The 21,177-nt window shown below is 44.5% G+C and overlaps 1 protein-coding gene across 9 annotated transcripts in view; it reads left to right on the top strand.

The window, feature by feature from the left end:
• Positions 1 to 21,177, top strand: part of LOC111956711 (catenin delta-2) — a 145,832-nt gene that overhangs the window by 119,440 nt on the left and 5,215 nt on the right. For 6 of the 9 annotated variants that reach the window (XM_023977244.2, XM_023977246.2, XM_023977248.2 and 3 more), the window contains 7 exons: positions 6,177 to 6,390; positions 9,783 to 9,966; positions 14,382 to 14,499; positions 16,413 to 16,598; positions 17,769 to 17,957; positions 18,300 to 18,450; positions 20,210 to 20,441. In XM_023977244.2, the coding sequence (XP_023833012.1) occupies positions 6,177 to 6,390; positions 9,783 to 9,966; positions 14,382 to 14,499; positions 16,413 to 16,598; positions 17,769 to 17,957; positions 18,300 to 18,450; positions 20,210 to 20,441 (1,274 nt within the window). The remainder of the gene's footprint in view (positions 1 to 6,176; positions 6,391 to 9,782; positions 9,967 to 14,381; positions 14,500 to 16,412; positions 16,599 to 17,768; positions 17,958 to 18,299; positions 18,451 to 20,209; positions 20,442 to 21,177) is intronic. The other 3 variants (XM_023977249.2, XM_023977245.2, XM_070436808.1) reach the window with 1 other exon arrangement.

Here is a 21,177-nt window from a genome sequence, read left to right as displayed (position 1 = left end):
GCGGTGGTGGTTGTGCTGTGTGTTGTGGTGTGTGTGTGAGATGTGTGTGGTGTGTGTGTGTGGATGTGGAGGAGGTGTTGTGTGTTGTATGAGTGTGGTGTGTCACCGGGTAGAGCCCAGGATCAGCATCAAAATCCTGCTGTCACGTTCCTTCACTAATATAGAGCGAGAGCGCATAGTGTGGAGATACAGTCAGCATAACAGACCTGGGCTTATATGCAAGATAGCACCTAGTATGCGTGCGGGTAGCTAGCAGCCCCACGTGATTTGTATTAGTGGAGCTGCTATGTGTATGATTGTATATACTAGGTCAAGCTTGCAATCTTATATAAGGACACGCATGCTGAGTTGGATTCGGACAGAGAATCTACCGAGATGAGTTGCTGGGAAGTTCTGTATACTGCGCCAGCAGATGAGAGGACTCCTATACGGCAGAGACTTATTATACTTTTGATTGTACAAATTATGAACTATGGGAATAAGACTATCGCACACATGAAGACGATGGTGGGAAAATTACTTTTGTGCTGGTAGACAATATTGAACATGCTAGAAGAGAACCAGCGGGTAGGGGAAGCAAGGTTGTTCGAAAAGACCGCAGTTATGGTAGAGCGTACTTTGCCTCTCATTCTTCTAATTTTGATCCAGTGGATCCACTTACGTCCTTCCTCTCCTCTCGCGTCGCTAATTCCTTCTAGGCCGACCAGACACGTGCCAGGAAAGGCGAAAGGAGGATCCAGCTGAGCTGGTGGAATTGCTAGATCACGATGACCGACGTGCACCGCAGCGCCTGTGGAGCTCTGAGGAACCTTGGTGTACGGCAAGGCCAACGATGACAACAGAGATGAAGAACTGTGGGGGATCCAGCCCTGGTCCGCCTGCTGAGGAAGACACAGACATGGAGATTAGGGAGCTGCTCACAGGTAAACAGAGTTTGTTGACAAGATATAACATAGAGAGACATAACATAGCCTTGCTTATATGAATTATAAAAAGTATTTAAAACAAGTTAAAAGGATTATACCTGGATGCGTATGGGCGTGTTATCTAATGTTTACTGTCACTGTTACTGGGGGCTGGATAACTAGGGTAGGCTGTAGAGGCAAAGAATCCAAAAGGGACGTGTCACATCACAACATCCATAATTGGTATCAATATAAGTCAGCCTAGTTAAACACTGAAATATGAAACACGAATATCCAAAATGACTTGACTGGACAGAAAATGCATAATTTGATGACATACAATATGATGTGAAACTTCATTGGGGTATGGCACCACAGATATCTATTAAATGACAATGTTTAAAAGTCAACATTGCCAAGGGCACTTAGTCAATAAGAAGTCAGAGGTTAAATCCCGTTTAAATCATGTTTAGAGAGAGCATGCTGCTGCATCTAGAGATTTTATTCTTAACTGTAGAGAACGTAAAACCAGGAAATGCTTAGGAATATATGATTTGTTGATACTGTCTTAAACGGAAGATTACCATATAATATAGAAAGCATTCAACGCTTGGAACACAGTCCACGTCACAATTAATCAGGCTGCAAGAACCACCTTTGCCGGCCCAGAGGAATTCTGCCTCTTCACATTTCTCTCTTCTGGCTGTTTAAATCAGATCACATGTACGTGCCGCCTGAATTTCCTCTCCCCCCTGTGACTGGGCATGGATTAACGGGACATTTACCAGTCTATCTCTTCTCCAAGCCTTCCCTGAGCCTTCCCCGTGTCACCAACTGCAAGGGCGCCTTCTTAGGCATGCGGTGGCAGCGGTGGTTTATGAATCACAGTTAGCCAAAACAAGATTGTTTGTCCCCCGCGACTAGAGAGCCCCGATTGCAGCATTTAGATAGTGCCAAAGAACGATTTATCTGAAAAAATACAATATTTTTATGGCAATTTCTTGTCTTCTGAGATTAAAGGATGTAGATTGATATCCTGGACTCCATGTGATGTCGAACAGGAACCCCTGTTGCTGCTCTTACACAGCCAGGGTACAATTATCTCAACTCAGTGGAGGGATAGGATTTTATCGGAGAGATTCATTTAAAATTTGATATAGTTGGAGGAGAATGGTAGAAATGTACAGCCATCTACAGACATAGATATACAGACATCTATCTATACGTCTTATCCCATTCGGAGCTGGATGTAGTTTATTTTATTTCTTCACATTTTGTTTCGGTACCACAGTGACTCATTGTAAAAGAGTGGCTTGATATTTTGACTGATTGATTGAATGTCATCTTGCACTGAATCACGTGTCGTACACGAATAGTGGCGCTCTACACGACATTACGGCTGAACCACATAAAAACCGTCATGCCTCCTAAAAAATGCCTTGGTCTGCACGTTGACAACCTGCACAGTGCCTCACTTCCATCTGACCCCGTAGAGGATAATTTGGGTCGTAGTTTCTGGCAGACGGCACTGCTGTATTCTCCCCACGAAATTATGCTTCTATCGCCCCCCCGAGCACCGCCTGCCTTCACCCGAGATGTAAGGCTGAGGCAATTAACTCTGTCATCTATCAGCGAAATAAAACATCCATATATTTTCTCCCCCACGGAACAAGAAATGATGTATATAGGCGTGTTATTATCGCCGAGCCCGACCGCCGCCACCGCTTATAGGCGAGCAGCTCTTTCATTTTTAAAAACACAGAAATGTTGTGGTGCCCCGAGCGCGGTAAAGTACATGCTCTCTGCAAGGATTTACTGCTCCGTCTAATTATGAGACCACGCAGCTAGTAATTAGAGCAGAGTAGAACCACAAGGAAACAATTCAAACTGGCTGATAAGGACTAAAAGTAAATCTACTGTAATTACAATTGTTGTTTGAGAGGAACGGGTGAAGAGTGACTGACTGCCTCACCAACTGGTAATCTGCAATCATAAATGCTCACGGCTACGGTGTCCATAAGGAGGGACATGACTGGTGAAGGTCAACCAAGGAATTATATGTGTTGGGCCAGCTGTCAAGCGCGTCATTAAATCAGTGCTCTGAGTGTGTGTGTGATGGTGTGGTGTGTGTGTGTGGTTGTTTGTGGTGTGCGTGTGGTGGCGCTTGTAGTGTGTGTGTGTGGGTGTGTGTGTTGTGTGTGTGTGTGTGTGTGTGTGTGTGTGTGGGTTGTGCGTGTGTGTGTGTGGTGTGTGGTAGTGGTCGTTGTCTGTGTCTGTGTCTAGCTGATCTGTATCGTGGCGGTGATGCCCTCTGGTTTGATTGTTGTGTGATTTTGATAGTGATCCCCATTAGCCCGAGCCGGCTGGCGACAGCTATCGTCTCCTCACCTGGGGTCTGAACGAGAACTAAAGATATTTTCACGAACAAAAAGAGTTTACCATTACATACATTTTAAAAACTGAACATGTTTAATATGTGTGTGTGTGTGTGCAATCTATCAGTTACACATACATGTCAGTAACATACAGCTACACACAGCAAGTAGGTGCACGATGGGGGACGAGGCTTTGTGCTCGTTGAAGTTGTTGCTTTATGAATTAAAATAAAATAAAAATGGGGGGGGGGTTGGCGTAATGGAGGGTTGTAGAGTGGAAGGACCTCTCTCCACCCTTTTTCCTTCCTCTTTCTCTTATAGAAACCGGCCAGCTCTTTGTGCTTGTGTATGGTATCTCATCTTGGGCTGACAAGCTTCTTGCTCACTTCTTAACCCACCATCCATGGCAGATTCCACCAATGGTTCCTACCACATCCTAATGAAAGCAAATTTATATGTAGACACATGAGTCGGTTGTCCTTTTTTAAGTCATATGAAATTGGGATGGTTATACTATCTGTGGACACGGTATTGCCCTGTTCATGTTTATAAAAAGCACCCCAGCTTGAGGAGGAAGACTGAAGTCGTACGTCCAGTGTGTGTTAAAAAGAGAGAGGAGACCAGCGCAGAGAGAGAGCGCTTCCTCCCTCTTGCTCTCTTTGGGTTTACTCATACAGGACTGTGCAAGCCGCTGGCTTTGAAATGTAATTGGTAGGCGAGAGAAATTCCTTCATTTTTAGGTAGGCTGGTTTGCACATGTTAAATTACTGGGGAAAAATATAGAAATCTATGGAAGCCCCAGGCTGCCCGGTTTATTGCACAATCAGCGACAAACCTCTCACAATTCAAAAACTAGGTGGTGAAATATGCTGTTTTGCGAACAAGTTATTAAACAGTTATAAGAGCCTTTAACATTTTTTCCATTTTCTTTTTAATGTTTTGACAGTTTCTTGTCCAACATTGATCGCTTATTTTAATTTCAGAGGAAGTATAGTTCAACTTTTGTTCTCACAACAAAAAATCCAACAATATATCACCATTCCCTTCCTTGGGATCTCTACAGCTGACCATTCTCCCACGTTAAGTCACTGTTCGTCAACGTCCTATCCTATCTGATGTTCCTGGTTTAGGTGTGCTGTGGAACCTGTCGTCGTGTGATGTTCCCTTGAAATTGGCCCATTAGTCCAGGATGCCCTGGCCCGAGGTGACCAACGCTGTCATATCATCCCCCACTCGGGATGGGAACACCTCGCCCCATCAGGAAGGCCGCAAGCTGCACTTGCAACTCCTCCCAGGTGCTCGCAACGCCCACACGCTGCCTCAGGTCAGTACTGTTTACTGGACCCACTCGGGCAATCGTCAAATGTTTATTTAATAAAGTTTGCATAGGACTTTTTACATCAGCAGTAGTCACCAAGGTCTTTACATTTACCCCAGCCAAGACCAAAGAGCAAGCAAAAGCAGAAGTGACAGCACAGTGGCCAGGGGTTAAGAGTCCATGACAGTGTAGTTCAACCTGAGGTTACATGCACTGGTGTGTTAAAGGTTCTTTCTGGGGACCTATTCCTCTTCTTGGTGGTAGCTTTCACTCAGAGCCGGTCGGCTTCTTTCAGGTGAATGTGTCTCCCCTGCTGTTGTCCCTGCCTGGCTTGCCTGCACCATGTTTTCTTTTGTGCTTAGGTAATAGCAGGATGTCAACCATTGCTCTTTCCAAACGGGAGTATATACTATGAACTTTGTAACGTATTGTGAGTATTGACTTGACGATGGTATGCGGGCTTATTGATTAAAGGAAGTTTAGTCACAGGACATGATGCCAATGCCACAAGTGTCAGACCTGATTATGGGAGCCCATGTTAACATGCTTTCGTTCCCGATAGATTACCTTCACTCATGAGGTGATGTTGTGTGGAAAACGCTACAAGTCCAGCACTCCGGTTGGATTTAAACTGGGTCTGCTCTGCTCCCTGCAGGATTTCCATTAAAGCGATTCTATAATTCTGGAATATTGTCAAAGACTTTCTGATTATAGCGCTTGGCACCGGAGAAAAAATTTGGCTATGTGTCAAGTGTTTCTACTCTTTTATATTGGGCCCCCCCCCCCCTTCCTTGCGTACCAGCAAGAAACATCTGTTGAAGAAGGAGAATAATGAGATCTTAGCTAATAATTGCTTGTATCTGTTAATAATTTGGGTTATTTCATTTACACGTACAGTGGCATTACCCCTCTCCTGTTTCAATATGTCACTGTCTTCTCTTAGTGGTATTATCATTGCTATAGTTTGAAACCAATTAATATGCCCATCCTTTACCTTGTCAAAAGGAGGAAGTGATTAATGAAAGGGAGGGGACTTTTGTGGGCATGCCCCGTTCCCCATTGGCCACCAGACAGGTTAGGTCCTCCTGCAGCATAACCAATCAGCACTGCAAGCAGCGTCATGGAGTGGTGAGAAGCCCAACCTAAGTGAAGTGCTGAGTCTAATGCCTTGCTGTGAGGTAAATGAATGACTGTGTGTGTGTGTGTGTGTGTGTGTCACTCTGCCAGGTCATCACATCCTCTGTCACTCTGTCACTAATATGACAGAACACTGTGACAGTGTGACCTGGGCCTTTCTGTCTGTGTGCAGCCACGTGTTTGACATGGCTCTAGTTATTTATAGAGAAAAGGTACCTGAGTGAAATGAAGAATAGTATTTATATAGGGATGCCTTTAGGGATATTGTTGTCAATGCTGAAAACTATGACTAACTATGACTTTTGCTGTAGACAATTGAACAGTAAAGAACAGTAGCTATACTAGTGCATATATATTTGTACTGCTCTTGCTCTATCTTTTAATTTTGATCCAGTGGATCCACTTACGTCCTTCCTCTCCTCTCCCTGTTCCTCTCACCAGATCCGGAGGCAAGGAGGGATCCAGCTGCTGGTGGATCTGCTAGATCACAGGATGACCGACGTGCACCGCAGCGCCTGTGGAGCTCTGAGGAACCTGGTGTACGGCAAGGCCAACGATGACAACAAGATCGCCCTGAAGAACTGTGGGGGGATCCCAGCCCTGGTCCGCCTGCTGAGGAAGACCACAGACATGGAGATTAGGGAGCTGCTCACAGGTAAACAGAGTTTGTTGACAAGATATAACATAGAGAGACATAACATAGCCTTGCTATATGACATTATAAAAAGTATTTAAAACAAGTTATAAAGGATTATACCTGGATGCGTATGGGCGTGTTATCTAATGTTTAACTGTCACTGTTACTGGGGGCTGGATAACTACGGTAGGCTGTAGAGGCAAAGAATCCCAAAGGGACGTGTCACATCAACATCCATAATAGTGGCTCATCAATATAAGTCAGCTAGTTAAACACTGAATATGAAAACACGAATATCCACAAATGACTTGACTGGACAGAAAATGCATATATTTGATGACATACAATATGATGTGAAACTTCATTGGGGTATGGCACCACAGATATCTATTAAATGACAATGTTCTAAAAGTCAACATTGCCAAAAGGCACTTAGTCAATAAGAAGTCAGAGGTTAAATCCCCGTTTAAATCATGTTTAGAGAGAGCATGCTGCTGCATCCTTTTATGATTTATTCTTTACTGTAGAGACGTTTTTAAACCAGGAAATGCTTAGGAATATATGATTTGTGCTGATACTGTCTTAACGGAGATTACCATATAAATTAGAAAGCAATTCAACGCTTGGAACACAGTCCATCCTGTCACAAATTAATCAGGCTGCAGAAAACCTTTGCCGGCCCAGAGGAATTCTGCCTCTTCACATCTTCTCTTCTGGCTGTTTAAATCAGTCACAGTGGCCGCCTGAATTTCCTCTCCCCTTCCTGTGACTGGGCATGGATTAACGGGACCATTTACCAGTCTATCTCTGTCTCCTAGCCTTCCCTGAGCCTTCCCYGTGTCACCAACTGCCAAGGGGCGCCCTTCTTAGGCATGCGGTGGCAGCGGTGGTTTATGACATCACAGTTAGCCAAACAAGATTGTTGTTTCCCCCGCTGCTCTAAGAAGCCCCCGTTGCATTTAGAGGAGCCAAAGACGATTATTCCGAAAAAATACAACTATTTTTAATGGCAAATTTCTTGTCTTCTGAGATTAAAGATGTAGATTGTATCCTGGACTCCATGTGATGTCGAACAGGAACCCCTGTTGCTGCTCTTACACAGCCAGGGTACAATTATTCTAATCTAGTGGAGGGATAGGAGTTATCGGAGTAGATTCATTTAAAAGTTGTAGTAGTTGGAGGAGAATGGTAGAAATGTACAGCCATCTACAGACATAGATATACAGACATCTATCTATACGTCTTATCCCATCGGAGCTGGGATGTAGTTTATTTTATTTCTTCACATTTGTTTCGGTACCACAGTGACTCATTGTAAAGAGTGGCTGATTTGACCTGATTTGATTGGAATGTCATCTGCACTGAATCACTGTCGGCTCACGACATAGTGGCTGCCTTACACGACATAGCGGCTGAACCACATAAAAACGTCATGCTCCTAAAATGCCATTTCTGTCACCTTGACAACCTGCACAGTGCCCTCAACTTCCACTACCCCCCGTAGAGATAATTTGGGTCTAGTTCTGCAGACGGCCTGCTTTCTCCCCACGAAATTATGCTCTCGCACCCCCCMGCACCGCCYGCCTCCCCGATGATGTAAGGCTGAGGCAATTAACCTCTCATCTATCCAGCGAAATAAAACATCCATATTTTCTTCCCCACTGGAACAAGATGATGTTATAGGCGGTTATTATCGGCCGAGCCCACCGCCGCCACCGCTATAGGCAGCAGCTCTTTCATTTTTAAAAACACAGAAATGTTGTGCGCTGCCCCGAGCGCGGTAAAGTAATGCTCTCTGCAAGATTACTGTCTCCGCTAATTATGAGCCACGCAGCTAGTTATTTAGAGCAGAGYAGACCACAAGGAAAACATCCCAACATGGCTGATAAGACTAAAGTAGATCTATGTAATTACATTGTTGTTGTGAGAGGAACGGGTGAAGAGTGACTGACTGCCTCACCACTGGTAATTGCAATCATAAATGCTACGGCTACGGTGTCCTAGGAGGGACATGACGTGGTGAAGGTCAACAAGAATTATAATGTGTTGGGCCAGCTGTCAAGGTCATTACAATCAGTGCTCGGTGGTGTGTGTGTGTGTGTGTGTGTGTGTGTGTGTGTGTGTGTGTGTGTGTGTGTGTGTGTGTGTGTGTTGTGTGTTGTGTGTGTGTGTGTGTGTGTGTGTGTTGTGTGTGTGTGTGTGTGTGTGTGTGTGTGTGTGTGTGTGTGTCTGTGTCTGTGTCTGTGTCTGTGTCTGTGTGGGGTGTGCCTCTGGTTTGATTGTTGATGTATTTATTAGGATCCCATTAGCCGACGCCGGTGGCGACAGCTAGTCTTATGGGGCTGACACGAGAACTAAAAATATATTACAGAACAAAAGAGTTTACAATTTACATACATTTAAAAACATGAACATGTAATATGTGTGTGTGTGTGTGCATCTATCAGTTACACATACATGTCAGTACATACAGTACACACAGCAAGTAGGTCACATGGGGGAGAGGCTTTGTGCCGTGAGGTGTTGCTTTATAATTAAAATAAAATAAAAATGGGGGGGGGGGTTGGCGTATGAAGGGTTGTAGAGTGAAGGACCCTCTCCTCCACCCTTTTCTTCCTCTTTCCTCTTATAGATAACCGGCCAGCTCTTGTGCTGTGTATGTATCTCGATCTTTGGCTGACAGCTTCTGCTCACTTCTTAACACCATCCATGGCAGAGTCACCATGTTCCTACCACATCCTAATGAAAGCAATTTATAGTGACACATGAGTCGGTTGTCTTTTTAAGTCATATGTAAATTGGGATGGTATACTATCTGTGGACACGTATTGCCCCTGTTCAGTGTTTAGTAAAGCACCCCAGCTTGAGGAGGAAGACTGAAGTCGTAGTCAGTGTGGTTAAAGAGAGAGGAGAGCCCAGCTGCAGAGAGAGAGCGCTTCCTCCCTCTGTCTCTTTGTGGTTTACTCATACAGGCTGTGCCAAAGCCGCTGGCTTTGAATGTAATTGGTAGGCGAGAGAAAATTCCTTCATTTTTTAGGTTGGCTGGTTTGCACATTAAATTACTGGGGAAAATATATAAATCTATGAAGCCCCAGGTGCCCGGTTTATTGCACAATCACGACAACCTCTCACTAATTCAAAACTAGGGGTGAAATATGCTGTTTTGCGACAAGTTATTAAACAGTTATAGAGCCTTACAGTTTTCCATTTTCTTTTTAATGTTTTGAACAGTTTTTGTCCAACATGATCCTTATTTTAATTTCAGAGGAAGTATATTCAACTTTTGTTCTCCAACAAAAAAATCCAACAATATATCACCATTCCCTTCCCGGGATCTCTACAGCTGACCATTCTCCCACGTTAAATCACTGTTCGTCAACGTCCTATCCTATCTGATGTTCTCTGTTCAGGTGTGCTGTGGAACCTGTCGTCGTGTGATGCCCTGAAGATGCCCATTATCCAGGATGCCCTGGCCGTGCTGACCAACGCTGTCATCATCCCCCACTCGGGATGGGACACCTCGCCCCATCAGGAAGACCGCAAGCTGCACTTGCACTCCTCCCAGGTGCTCCGCAACGCCACCGGCTGCCTCAGGTCAGTACTGTTACTGGACCCTCGGGTCAATCGATCAAATTTATTTAATAAAGTTTGCTAGCTTTTTACATCAGCAGTAGTCACAAGGTTCTTTACATTTACCCAGCCAAGACCCCAAAGAGCAAGCAAAGCAGAAGTGACAGCACAGTGGCAGGGTTAGAGTCATGACAGTGTATGTCAACCTGAGGTTACATGCACTGGGTTGTAAGGTGTCTTCTGGGGACTATTCCTCTTCTTGGTGTAGCTTTCACTCAGAGCGGTCGGCTTCTTTCAGGTGAATGTCTCCCTGCTTTGTCCCTGCCTGGCTTGCCTGCACCCAGTTTCTTTGTGTTGGTAATGCAGGATGTAACACATTGCTCTTTCAAACGGAGTATACTCATGAAGCTTTGTACGTATTGTGAGTATTGACTTGACGAATGAGGGTTATTGATTAAGGAAGTTTTATCACAGACAATGAATGCCACAAGTGTCAGACTGATTATGGGAGCCCATGTAACATGCTTCTTCCCCATAATTACCTTCACTATGAGGGATGTTGTGTGAAAACGCCATGTCAGCACTCGGTGAGGCTTAAAACTGTCTGCTCTGCTCCCTGCAGGATTCCATTAAAGCATTCTATAATTCTGGAATATTGTCAAAGACTTTCTGATTATAGCGCTGGCACCGGAAGAAAATTGGCTATGTGTCAAGTGTTTCTACTCTTTTATATCTGGGCCCTCACCTCCTGCGTACCAGCAAGAGAAGCATCTGTGAAGAAGGAGAATAATGAGATCTTAGCTAATACATTGCTTGTCTGTTAATTTTGGGGTTATTCATTTTACCTACAGTGCATTACCCTCTCTGTGCAATATGTCAYTGCTTCTCTTTAGTGGTATTATCTGCTAATAGTTGAAACCATTAATATGCCCACACATTACCTTGTCAAAGGAGGAAGTGATTAATGAAAGGGAGGTGGACTTTGTGGGCATGCCCCGTTCCCATTGGCCACCAGACAGGTAGTCCTCTGCAGCATAACCAATCAGCACTGCAGCAGCGTGGAGTGGGAGGAAGCCCACTGTAAGTGAAATGTGCTGAGTCTTAATGCCTGCCTGTGAGGTATGAATGACTGTACTGTAAATCCCTGAGCTCAGCAGGCTAATTAATTTCATCGGTCGTTAAGGAACAACAGAACAGGAGCTTTGATTGAATATGTAATGTGCAGGACTAAGATGCCTCGCCACCTGCCGCCTCATCACACACCTGTCCCTCATCCTGTGACACTCACGCTGGCTGTCTTCAGAACAGAATCACCATGGCTAACAGCGAACGCAGCACGCTAGCTGACTGACATTCTTCACAGGGTGCCTCTCTGCCAGGGATCAGCTGGTGTCTAACGGAAGGGTGTCAATAGGAGCATAGCCCTTGACAGCAAGAGAATATACTAATTATCACTATTCATCAGACTCACAATAAAGTCAACAAGCCCTTTTACCGTTAGATTGTCAATGCACAATAGAGTCAACAAGCCTATTGAAGATGCTCCATGTTTCCTTGTTTGTATCACCCTGGGGTGGTCAGTGGGCAGTGACTGCTGTGTTTTAGGAACGACCTGATAAAGGACCCTGTCTCTATCTAACCAGAGCCCGTCTCACTTATACAGTCAAGTCACTCATCACTGACCTAGAAAGAGCATCTCCAGAACAGATACTGATCCAGTAGATTGATCCATGGTCTGCCTTGTTTATCAGGCCCATTACAAAGTTCYGGAGGTGCCAACGGAGTCACAAACAGGCCATCCATACTGACCTACCAAGCAAAAGAGCCCTAACTGCTCATAGTGTGGAACTGAGAAAAATGGCTTTATAGTTTTTAAATTGTCCAGCCAAATGAGTTGTAGGCAGATCACTAGAGATGTGGTTATCTGTTGTCTTAACATGAGGCAATTTTTTATTCATATTGACCCTGACTTCTGACATGAGCTTTGACCCTAGACGGCAGTTAGTGCCTTCTTGYTTGGTACACCAACTGGAATCCATTGTGATTAATTTTTTTACACAACTTGTGTTCATAGATGTATTTGTATGTGGTTGTCAGTGTCATATAGTTTRATACTTGTATCAGCAAAGAACAATAAATAATGCCAAGGTAAACCGTAGACACTGCAGCCCAAAGATCAGTGAAACCAAGGTAAAAGGCAGTAACTGATGTGAGTGATGGCAGTTACTACTTTTGTCCCTGGTTTCACTGTAACTTTTTCCAGTTACTGCTTTTGTCCTGGTTTCACTGTAACTTTTTCAGTTACTGCTTTTGTCCTGGTTTCACTTAACTTTTTCCAGTTACTGCTTTTGTCCCTGGTTTCACTGTAACTTTTTCCAGTTACTGCTTTTGTCCCTGGTTTCACTGTAACTTTTTCCAGTTACTGCTTTTGTCCCTGGTTTCACTGTAACTTTCCAGTTACTGCTTTTGTCCCTGGTTTCACTGTAACTTTTCCAGTACTGCTTTTGTCCCTGGTTTCACTGTAACTTTTTTCCAGTTACTGCTTTTGTCCCTGGTTTCACTATAACTTTTTTCAGTTACTGCTTTTGTCCCTGGTTTCACTGTAACTTTTTTCAGTTACTGCAAACATGAGCCCAATTTTCTCAACACAGTGGAGGCAGGATATTTGACCACATTATAAGCATGTATTTAATGWATCAAAAATGTCAGTAACTCGTTTTTGACCAAATGTGCAGTTACTGCTCTTTTTCTTGGTATGGCAGAATAATCTCCCTATCAATTGGGCCAAGCCTCTAACAGGAGACACAGATAGATAAAGGCCATGTTGTCCATACAGAGGCCTGTCATAAGACCAGGCTGGCTGCACCATTACAGACTTTTAATGACCTGACATTTAAAGGGCAGCGGAGAGGAGACAGGATGTAGTGCACTATACCCTACAGTCAGCTGCATACCACCCTGCATCTCACTGCTGGCTTGCTTCTGAAGCTAAGCAGTGTTGGTCCTGGTCAGTCCCTGGATGGGAGACCACATGCTGCTGGAAGTGGTGTTGGAGGGCCAGTAGGTGGCACCCTATCCTCTGATCTAAAAACAAATATCCAAATGCTCCAGGGCAGTGATTGGGGACATTGCCCTGTGTAGGGTTACCGTCTTTCAGGTGGGACGTTAAACGGGTGTCCTGACTCTCTGTGTTTGCTAAAGATCCCATGGCACTTATTGTAAAAGTAGGTGTGTTAACCCCGGTGTCCTGGCTAWATTCCCAATCTGGCCCTCATACCATCATGGCCACCTAATCATCCCCAGTTTACAAATGGCTTGTTTATCCCCTGTAACTATTACCCAGGTTGTTGCTGTAAATGAGAATGTGTTCTCAGTCAACTTACCTGGTAAAATAAGAGTTAAATAAAAATAAACTCTGAGTGTCCAAAACATTAGGAAATCTTGCCAATATTGAGTTGCACCCCCTTTGCCCTCAGAACAGACTCAATTCGTCGGGGYATGGACTACAAGGTGTCGAAAGCGTTCCACAGGCATGCTGGCCCACGTTGACTCCAATGCTTCCCACAGTTGTGTCAAGTTGGATGGATGTCCTTTGGGTGGTGGACCATTCTTGATACACACGGGAAACTGTTGAGTTTGAAAAACCCAGTAGTGCTGCAGTTCTTAACACACTCAAACCGGTGCGCCTGCCCATACTACCATACCCCATTCAAAGGACTTAAATATTTTGTCTTGCATTCACCCTCTGAGATGTCACGCATACAACCAACTGCTTAAAATCCTTCTTTAACCGTCTCCTCCCTTCCATCTACCGATTAAAGTGGATTTAACAGGTGACATTGATTAGGGATCTAGTCAGTTGTACAACTGAATGCATTAACTAAACAAGTCTTTGGCAATTTAACCCAACCCCTCTGAATCAGAGAGGTGCGGGGGGGCTGCCTTAATCGACATCCATGGCACCCGAGGAACAGTGGGTTAACTGCCTTGCTCAGGGCAGAATGATAGATTTTTACCTTGTCAGCTCGGGGATTCAATCCAGCAACCTTTTGGTTACTGGCCCAATGTCCCTGCCCCCCAGGCTACCTGCCGGGATCATAGCTTTTACCTGGATTCACCTGGTCAGTCTATGTCATTGAAAGAGCAAGTTTTCCTAATGTTTTGTTCACTCAGTGTATAGGGAATAGGGTGCCATTTGGGATGCACCCAGAGTGGGAACATGATGGGCCAGGCTTGTCAGGGTGTCAAACTATACATCATTAACGTTATTTAGTTATCCTATATTCAACCAACTATGATGACAAGCACTGAAGAAGTAGTATATACAATATTTAGTCCTGAAATTCAACTGAAAAATCATGATGATGGTTAACTACCAGCTGTACAATATGACAGTGATACAATGCTGAAGAAAAATGTCTGACTGGCTGTTGTTGCAGGAATGTGAGCTCTGCAGGGGAGGAGGCTCGCAGGAGGATGAGGGAGTGCGAGGGCCTTACCGACGCTCTGCTCTACGTGATCCAGACCGCCTTGGGCAGCAGCGAGATCGATAGCAAGGTTTGACTTTGTGTTCCTCTCATCTTCTTTCATAGACCCTTTAACATGATGCTGAGGGAATCACAGACAGAGGCTGCCCATCATTTCAACACACACACACACAAACGTCCCATGTTGTGGATCTGGATCAGTGTGTTGTCCAGGTTGCCTCCCTGGCTCTCTCCACCTCATCATCCCCTGTAAATGGCCTTCTTTATTCATGATTTAGCTGCTCAACACCTCTCCTGTCCTTGCTGGTGCTCTGCATGGAGGGATAGGGGGYGCTGACTTCCTGGTATTGGTGATGAGGATCTACAGTACAGTGCAGTCAGGCTAGACGCTAGACGCTAGCACAGATCATCAACAGCTCTGATTACACTGGTCATTTCCCAAAAGCTCATACCGGCTGTCCAATTTCCTGCGAATGAATGCCTCAGAGTCTATGGAGCTAGTGTTTGTATCCTGCTTTGAAATGATTATTTAGTATAATTGAAACAAAGCCTATTTATATTATGTTAAGATTTGATCCACTATAAGTACTAGTCAGTGTTCAACTATTGGAAGGATTCAATCACAGGTCATGCATGGAGAAATTGACACACTGTCAATGTCAGACAATGTGGTTTAAGGTCCCCTGTTTATGGCTTGTAGAAGACCTTGTGAATCTGAGAGAAAATGGACTAGGTACTAGGTACATATGTAACAGTATAGCTTCGGTCCCTCTCCTCGCCCCGAACCAGGGACCCTCTGCACACATAGACAACAGCCACCCTCGAAGCATTGTTACCCATCGCTCCACAAAAGCCGCGGCCCTTGCAGAGCAAGGGGAACAACTACTTCAAGGTAACTACTTCAAGGTCTCAGAGCGAGTGACGTCACCGATTGAAATGCTATTAGCGCGCACCCCGCTAACTAGCTAGCCATTTCAAACCGGTTACACATACAGTACATGATAACCTCGAGCGATGCGCAGCCCAACTACATTTTTCTGATGTCAAGCAGTAACCATGACAAACTGTTCTTCCCTATTGAAATTCCTTCCATATCTGTCCTCTCTACCACACTCATAACTATGTACAGTAGGTTATGGTACCGTAAAGCTCCTCCGATTGTACCTCTACATACGAGCTATAGATGAGTGCCCTATTTCGTTTGATTTCCGAGGGCCTTTGTTATGTCTGGACTACTTTCTGCCAACCAGTTTGAAGGCGATCTGGCGGCCCTAATCCCACTGAAAAGTCTTTACAAGATCAGAGTCCCCCACTACGGTGTTGAATGCCTCACTGCTTACTACAATGGGATTGTCACTACAGTACTGCTCTGGCCTGGATCCAGCACAGCAATCTAACGAGTACAAGGAGTTAGTCATACATCAGAAAGAGTTGCACTTGGCTTTACTGTTTGCATTTAACAGACTGGTCAATTAATGTTCCAATTGAATTGCCTTTATAGACTGGTTAAAGAGCCATACTTTAATTCTCCCACTGTTAATTGTTGCATTGAAGGGTTGGCATCTGCTCTTTTTCGCTGTGGAAGATGTCGTGAAATAATAGACTGTCAACAGTAGGCAATGTTTAGTAACAAGGTCTGTGTGTGTTGTATCAAATGCCGAGTCATGGTCTATTGCATTGCATGCTCTGTCTATTCGAAAGCAAACTCATGCATTTGCCCCAGTTTATAGCATCCCTAAAACATCCTGTCCGCTCACATTGGAGGAAATAAAGTCATAACTTTACTTTGTTCGCTACATGGCCGACAAGCAAAGCATCTCATGGCACTCCTCAAATTGAAATACTGCTCTCAAATCTCTATTTATCTTCCTCTCTCTCTTTCTGTCTCTCTCTCTCTCTCTCTCTCTCTATTCGTCTCCCCCTCTCTCCTTTCACCCACTCCTTCCCTTCATCTCTCATCATCTCCCTCTTTTGTCCTTGCAGACCATTGAAAACTGTGTGTGCATTTTGAGGAACCTCTCGTATCGACTAGCTGCAGAGACATCTCAGGGACAGCAGATAGGCACGGATGAGCTTGATGGATTGCTTTGTGGCGATGCCAACGGCAAGGATGCCGAGAGCTCAGGTTGCTGGGGGAAGAAGAAGAAGAAAAAGAAGGCCCATGATCAGGTGGGTTCCTCTCCTTTCTATCCTCTCTACATCTCAACTGCAGCTGTTAGCAATTAGCCAGCGTGTTAGAGCAGTGGTGCTGGAAGCTGGCTAGGGAGGGGGGTCTATCTTATGGATAATTACTCATTTACTGGGTTTAGTTCTGAAAGAGGGGCTTGAAGAGAATGCCGCAGCCCGCCTGTTGTTCAACCTTTCTAAGATCATTCCGCTCCTCCGCACAGTCCACTGACTTCCAGTCGAAGCTCGTATCATCTTCAAGACCCTGGTGCTTGCCTACGGAGCAGCAAGGGAAACTGCCTCTCCTTACCTTCCGGCTATGTTCAAACCCTACATCCCAACCCGAGCACTGTTCCGCCACCTCTGGTCTCTTGGCCCTTCTACCAGTACAGGAAGTCAGCCCCCACTCAGCCTAGTCAAAGCTCTTCTTTGTACTGGCACGCCAATGGTGGAACAAGCTTCTCCCTAAAGTCAAAAGTCCCTGCCCATCTTCCGAAAACGTCTGAAACCTTTGAAGAGTATATATCTTCAGTATCTCTATCTCACGGCACCCCTGACAYGCCCTTCATAAAAAAAATGGCACTTACCTTTCCTTCTAGCACGGACTTTGCTGATTAATACTTTGAGGGAAAATGTACTTGATACGTTTGTGATATGTTGTCTCACCTAGCTATTTTAAGAAGAATGGACTAATTGTAAGTCACTCTGGATAAGAGTGTCTGCTAAATAACATAAATATAATGTGAAGAGGAGAGATTTATCATGGTTTTCTCTGCCATGTCTGGGACAATAACCAGGCTAAAGCCAAGATTTGATTATCATCTGAGTTGGATTATGCTATTGGCTGTACAACTCATCTACTCTGGCATACATTAGATGCTCATGTGGTTGGCTTGGTGGTGATGATTTTGTATGTGAGATATGCCCCAGAGATTTTAACTAACTACTTCATTCTTAATTATGTTTATCCTATAAGTTCATAATTCAAAAAGCAATGTGTGACTCACTTGTCACTCAAGTCTCAACCATATTCAATGTTTCCACCTTTTCACTGTTTTGTGATAACTAAGCAATTTTCAGTGGCACTAAGCAGTGTTGCCAAACAGTTTGATGTCCCGTATTATGCCTGTAGTATTGGCCAGTAGTAACATTCCACCATCCTGTGTCACCCAGTGGGATGGTGTGGGGCCCTACCCGGACTCTGCTGACCCGCCCAAAGGCATTCAGATGCTGTGGCACCCCACCATCGTCAAGCCCTACCTCACACTCCTGTCTGAGTGCTCCAACCCAGACACCCTGGAGGGGGCGGCCGGGGCCCTGCAGAACCTGGCTGCAGGCAGCTGGAAGGTACAGCACAGTACAGTAAGCTATGGTCTCCGTCAATAGAGCTGCTCAACGGCAGCCATTTAACTGTTCACACTGTCATGTAAATGAACTTCCTGAAGCTAATTGGTGACTGTTAACTCACTGTATTAGTCAAGAAAGCTGGAATAGTACAGTAAGCTATGGCCTCCTCAGAGCTGTCCAACTGCCGTTGCCAAGATGCCATAACTCTTACAGATAGATATGGTCTAAGTCATTGGTCTGTTCTCTTATTGTAATGTTAGTTAAGAAAGAGATACCAGATCCTATAAGATGGTCATCCTACTCTGACTGATAGCATAGAACATAAAGATGTGTGACTCTGTCTCCTCTCCTCTCCAGTGGTCTGTGTATATCCGTGCGGCAGTGAGGAAAGAGAAGGGTCTGCCCATCCTGGTGGAGCTGCTGAGGATTGACAACGACAGGGTGGTGTGTGCCGTGGCCACAGCTTTAAGAAACATGGCCTTAGACGTCAGAAACAAAGACCTCATCGGTTAGTTCGGCTGTCAGTTATTCAGTATTCGACATTTACACATTCAAATGTTTTTTTCTCTGTGCGTGTTTGCTGTGTGTTTGGTGCGCATGTGTGTGCCCCCGCGTGAGTGCGCGTGTGTGCATATGCTAATATCCATGCACTTCTCTGCAGCCAGCTATACCATCATCTTTCTCTGCTGAGATGGGTGTGCAGAGCTCTCTTTGTGGACTGTGTTCACATGGTTGAAATTCTCCTCATAACAGCACTAAAAGACTATTGATCTCTCTAATAAACGTGGTTTTCTGTTGGACCTTCCATCTCCATAGCAACTGCTCTTGCCGTCTCAGGCTGGTGCTCTGTGTTAAGTAGACGTGTGCATCATGTCATAGAGCCGCAGGCCTTCAGACGTCCTACTCTGTTGATAGGATGGAGTAACCCACAAGTATCTGTTTACATGCTTAAGTCATGTTAAACCAATGTTATGTCTGGCTAAATATGACACATCTAATAACTTTGTAAAGCAATGATGGGGTATACTTAGTGGGATTTTTACTGTAGTTTTAATAGCTTTAGTTTAGAATTGTATTTTATTGAGGAATGCTTCTTAAAAATAATTATCATATTACATTTTTTATTGACGTCATAGCTGCTAAAATGGGCATATTATATTTGAATATCATGGAATGTGCTCCAAAGGATTGTCTGTTTCTTTGTTTATCTACATTACAAACATCTGCTGTAGTTGCTAATGCTTTTACTATGAATCGCAGCGTAGTGACTGTGCACTGGCAGGACTAGACCGCCCCTGTCGTTCCCATTCCCAGGCCTTTCTTTTAAACGTCAGGGGCTTGACATTTCCATCCCAGCTGCAAATGTAGTGTCCTCAGGCCTACAGTCGTGTATGAGTGCTGAGCAGGGTCTTAAAAAAGACCCGTTGACCAGACAATGTATTAAAGCCTCATCATATAGCTGTGAATGTCAGGCAGGGAGTTTGAGGCCGTATTGTGAATTATTAAAAGCACCGTGCTCTGAATTTCTTCTCTCTCTCTCCTGCCTTTCGCATATGCTRATACCCATCTTTCCTTCCACTCTCTCTCTCTTACTCTATCCTTCTCTCTATTCCTATCTAGTCTGTGACTAAAACTCCATAGGGGTACTGTACTACTGTAAACTGTAAATGCTGTAAACTGTAAATGCTGAAACATCATTATTATCCATAGTATATCCAATGTTTTAGAGCACTGTCTTTTTAAAATGATTCAAGTGAGATGCCTCAGTGTCAAGTGCAGTATTTATTGTTCTCCTGTCAAGTCAAGAGAGCCACTTTAGCTCAGTCACTCAGTGCTCATTGGGGACGTAGCCTCTATAGGACAAGGGGCTTGTGCACATCTCTGATCTTGAAGGCTCTCCTGCTGAGTGTCCATAGGGTGGTGACAAGGTTAGACAAGGGGTCAAAGACCAGCCAGTAAGCCACTACTGTTTGATGACAGCAGTCATATCATGTGAAGTTTAGTAAATACTGCTTGTCTTTATCAGTTTCTGATATCTTGACCATTTGTTACCCTTTCCCCTATATTGCTGTTGTGACTTGCAAGGTATTTTGGTCACAAACAGAACATTGCTTTGTGGAGAGCATGTTTGCCATATTTATTTCAAATCAAATCAAAGAATATTGTACCCATGGTTTTCAGAATCTGTTTCCTAAATGGTAGCACATAGATTTAAATGTTCATGTACAGTAGAACTGAACCATGAGGGCTTTTTCTCTCCACAACAGGCAAGTATGCAATGAGAGACTTGGTCCACCGTTTGCCCGGGGGCAACAACAACAACAGCAGTGGTGGGACTGCTGCCGGTGCTATTGGGAAGACCATGTCAGACGACACCATCACGGCTATCTGCTGTGCCCTGCACGAGGTCATCACTAAGAATATGGAGAACACCAAGGCTCTGCGTGACGCTGGAGGCATCGAGAAACTCATCGGTATCGCCAGGAGCAAAGGAGAGAAGTAGGTGTCCAGAAGTCATAGTGTGTTCACTCTCATCTTCTAACCTGGAACCAAATGCTGCATGCGTGCTGGCCAGCTACTTTATATAACATGTTATCCCACTATCAAGACAGACTCTGTTCACCCTAACCTTCAACCCTAATGTAAATGAACTGCTGATCGGGCATAAGCACTGTTCTGTTAGTTTCCCTCTGAATGTACTTTAGCAGATGTTTTTCTGACGCTTTCCCTATAACTCACCAGTGTAAAGAAATGCCTTTTAAATGTAGCTAATTGTGGGTTTTCTGTTTTGGGATTTTATGAAAACAGTTCTCCCTAGGATCTTTTAGTTTGCAAGGTAATTGGGTATTGTAATTGGCTATCTCTCCTCATAGTCCTGTGATGCACTTACTCAACGTTGCCACATATCAGGGACTCTGGACAGCTGTAAGAATGCATTGCCCCATTGAGAAGAAATGACAAAACACTCTTTAAGAGTCTTGAGAGAAGAGAAGTATTGCTATACAGTATCTGCAGTGCTATGATGTCATAACTTGATGATTATTCCATATCTCTGGTGTGAATTGAATCACCTCTAGCGCTGACATTTGTGGCTTGTGGAGTTGCTGTGCTGAGATAGAGGAGAGGATGGGTGCTGTGTGAGAGAGAGGGGCCTCTGCTAATTGTGTTTATCCATTCCAATTTTTCTTGTTTTCTTTGCAAGAATGACTATGGTGCTGAAGTGCAGAATGACCTT

Source organism: Salvelinus sp. IW2-2015, linkage group LG32 (assembly GCF_002910315.2).
Source record: "Salvelinus sp. IW2-2015 linkage group LG32, ASM291031v2, whole genome shotgun sequence".
Taxonomy (NCBI): domain Eukaryota; kingdom Metazoa; phylum Chordata; class Actinopteri; order Salmoniformes; family Salmonidae; genus Salvelinus; species Salvelinus sp. IW2-2015.
The sequence above is the reverse complement of the archived record's forward strand: the minus strand, read 5'-3'. Positions and strand labels throughout refer to the sequence as shown.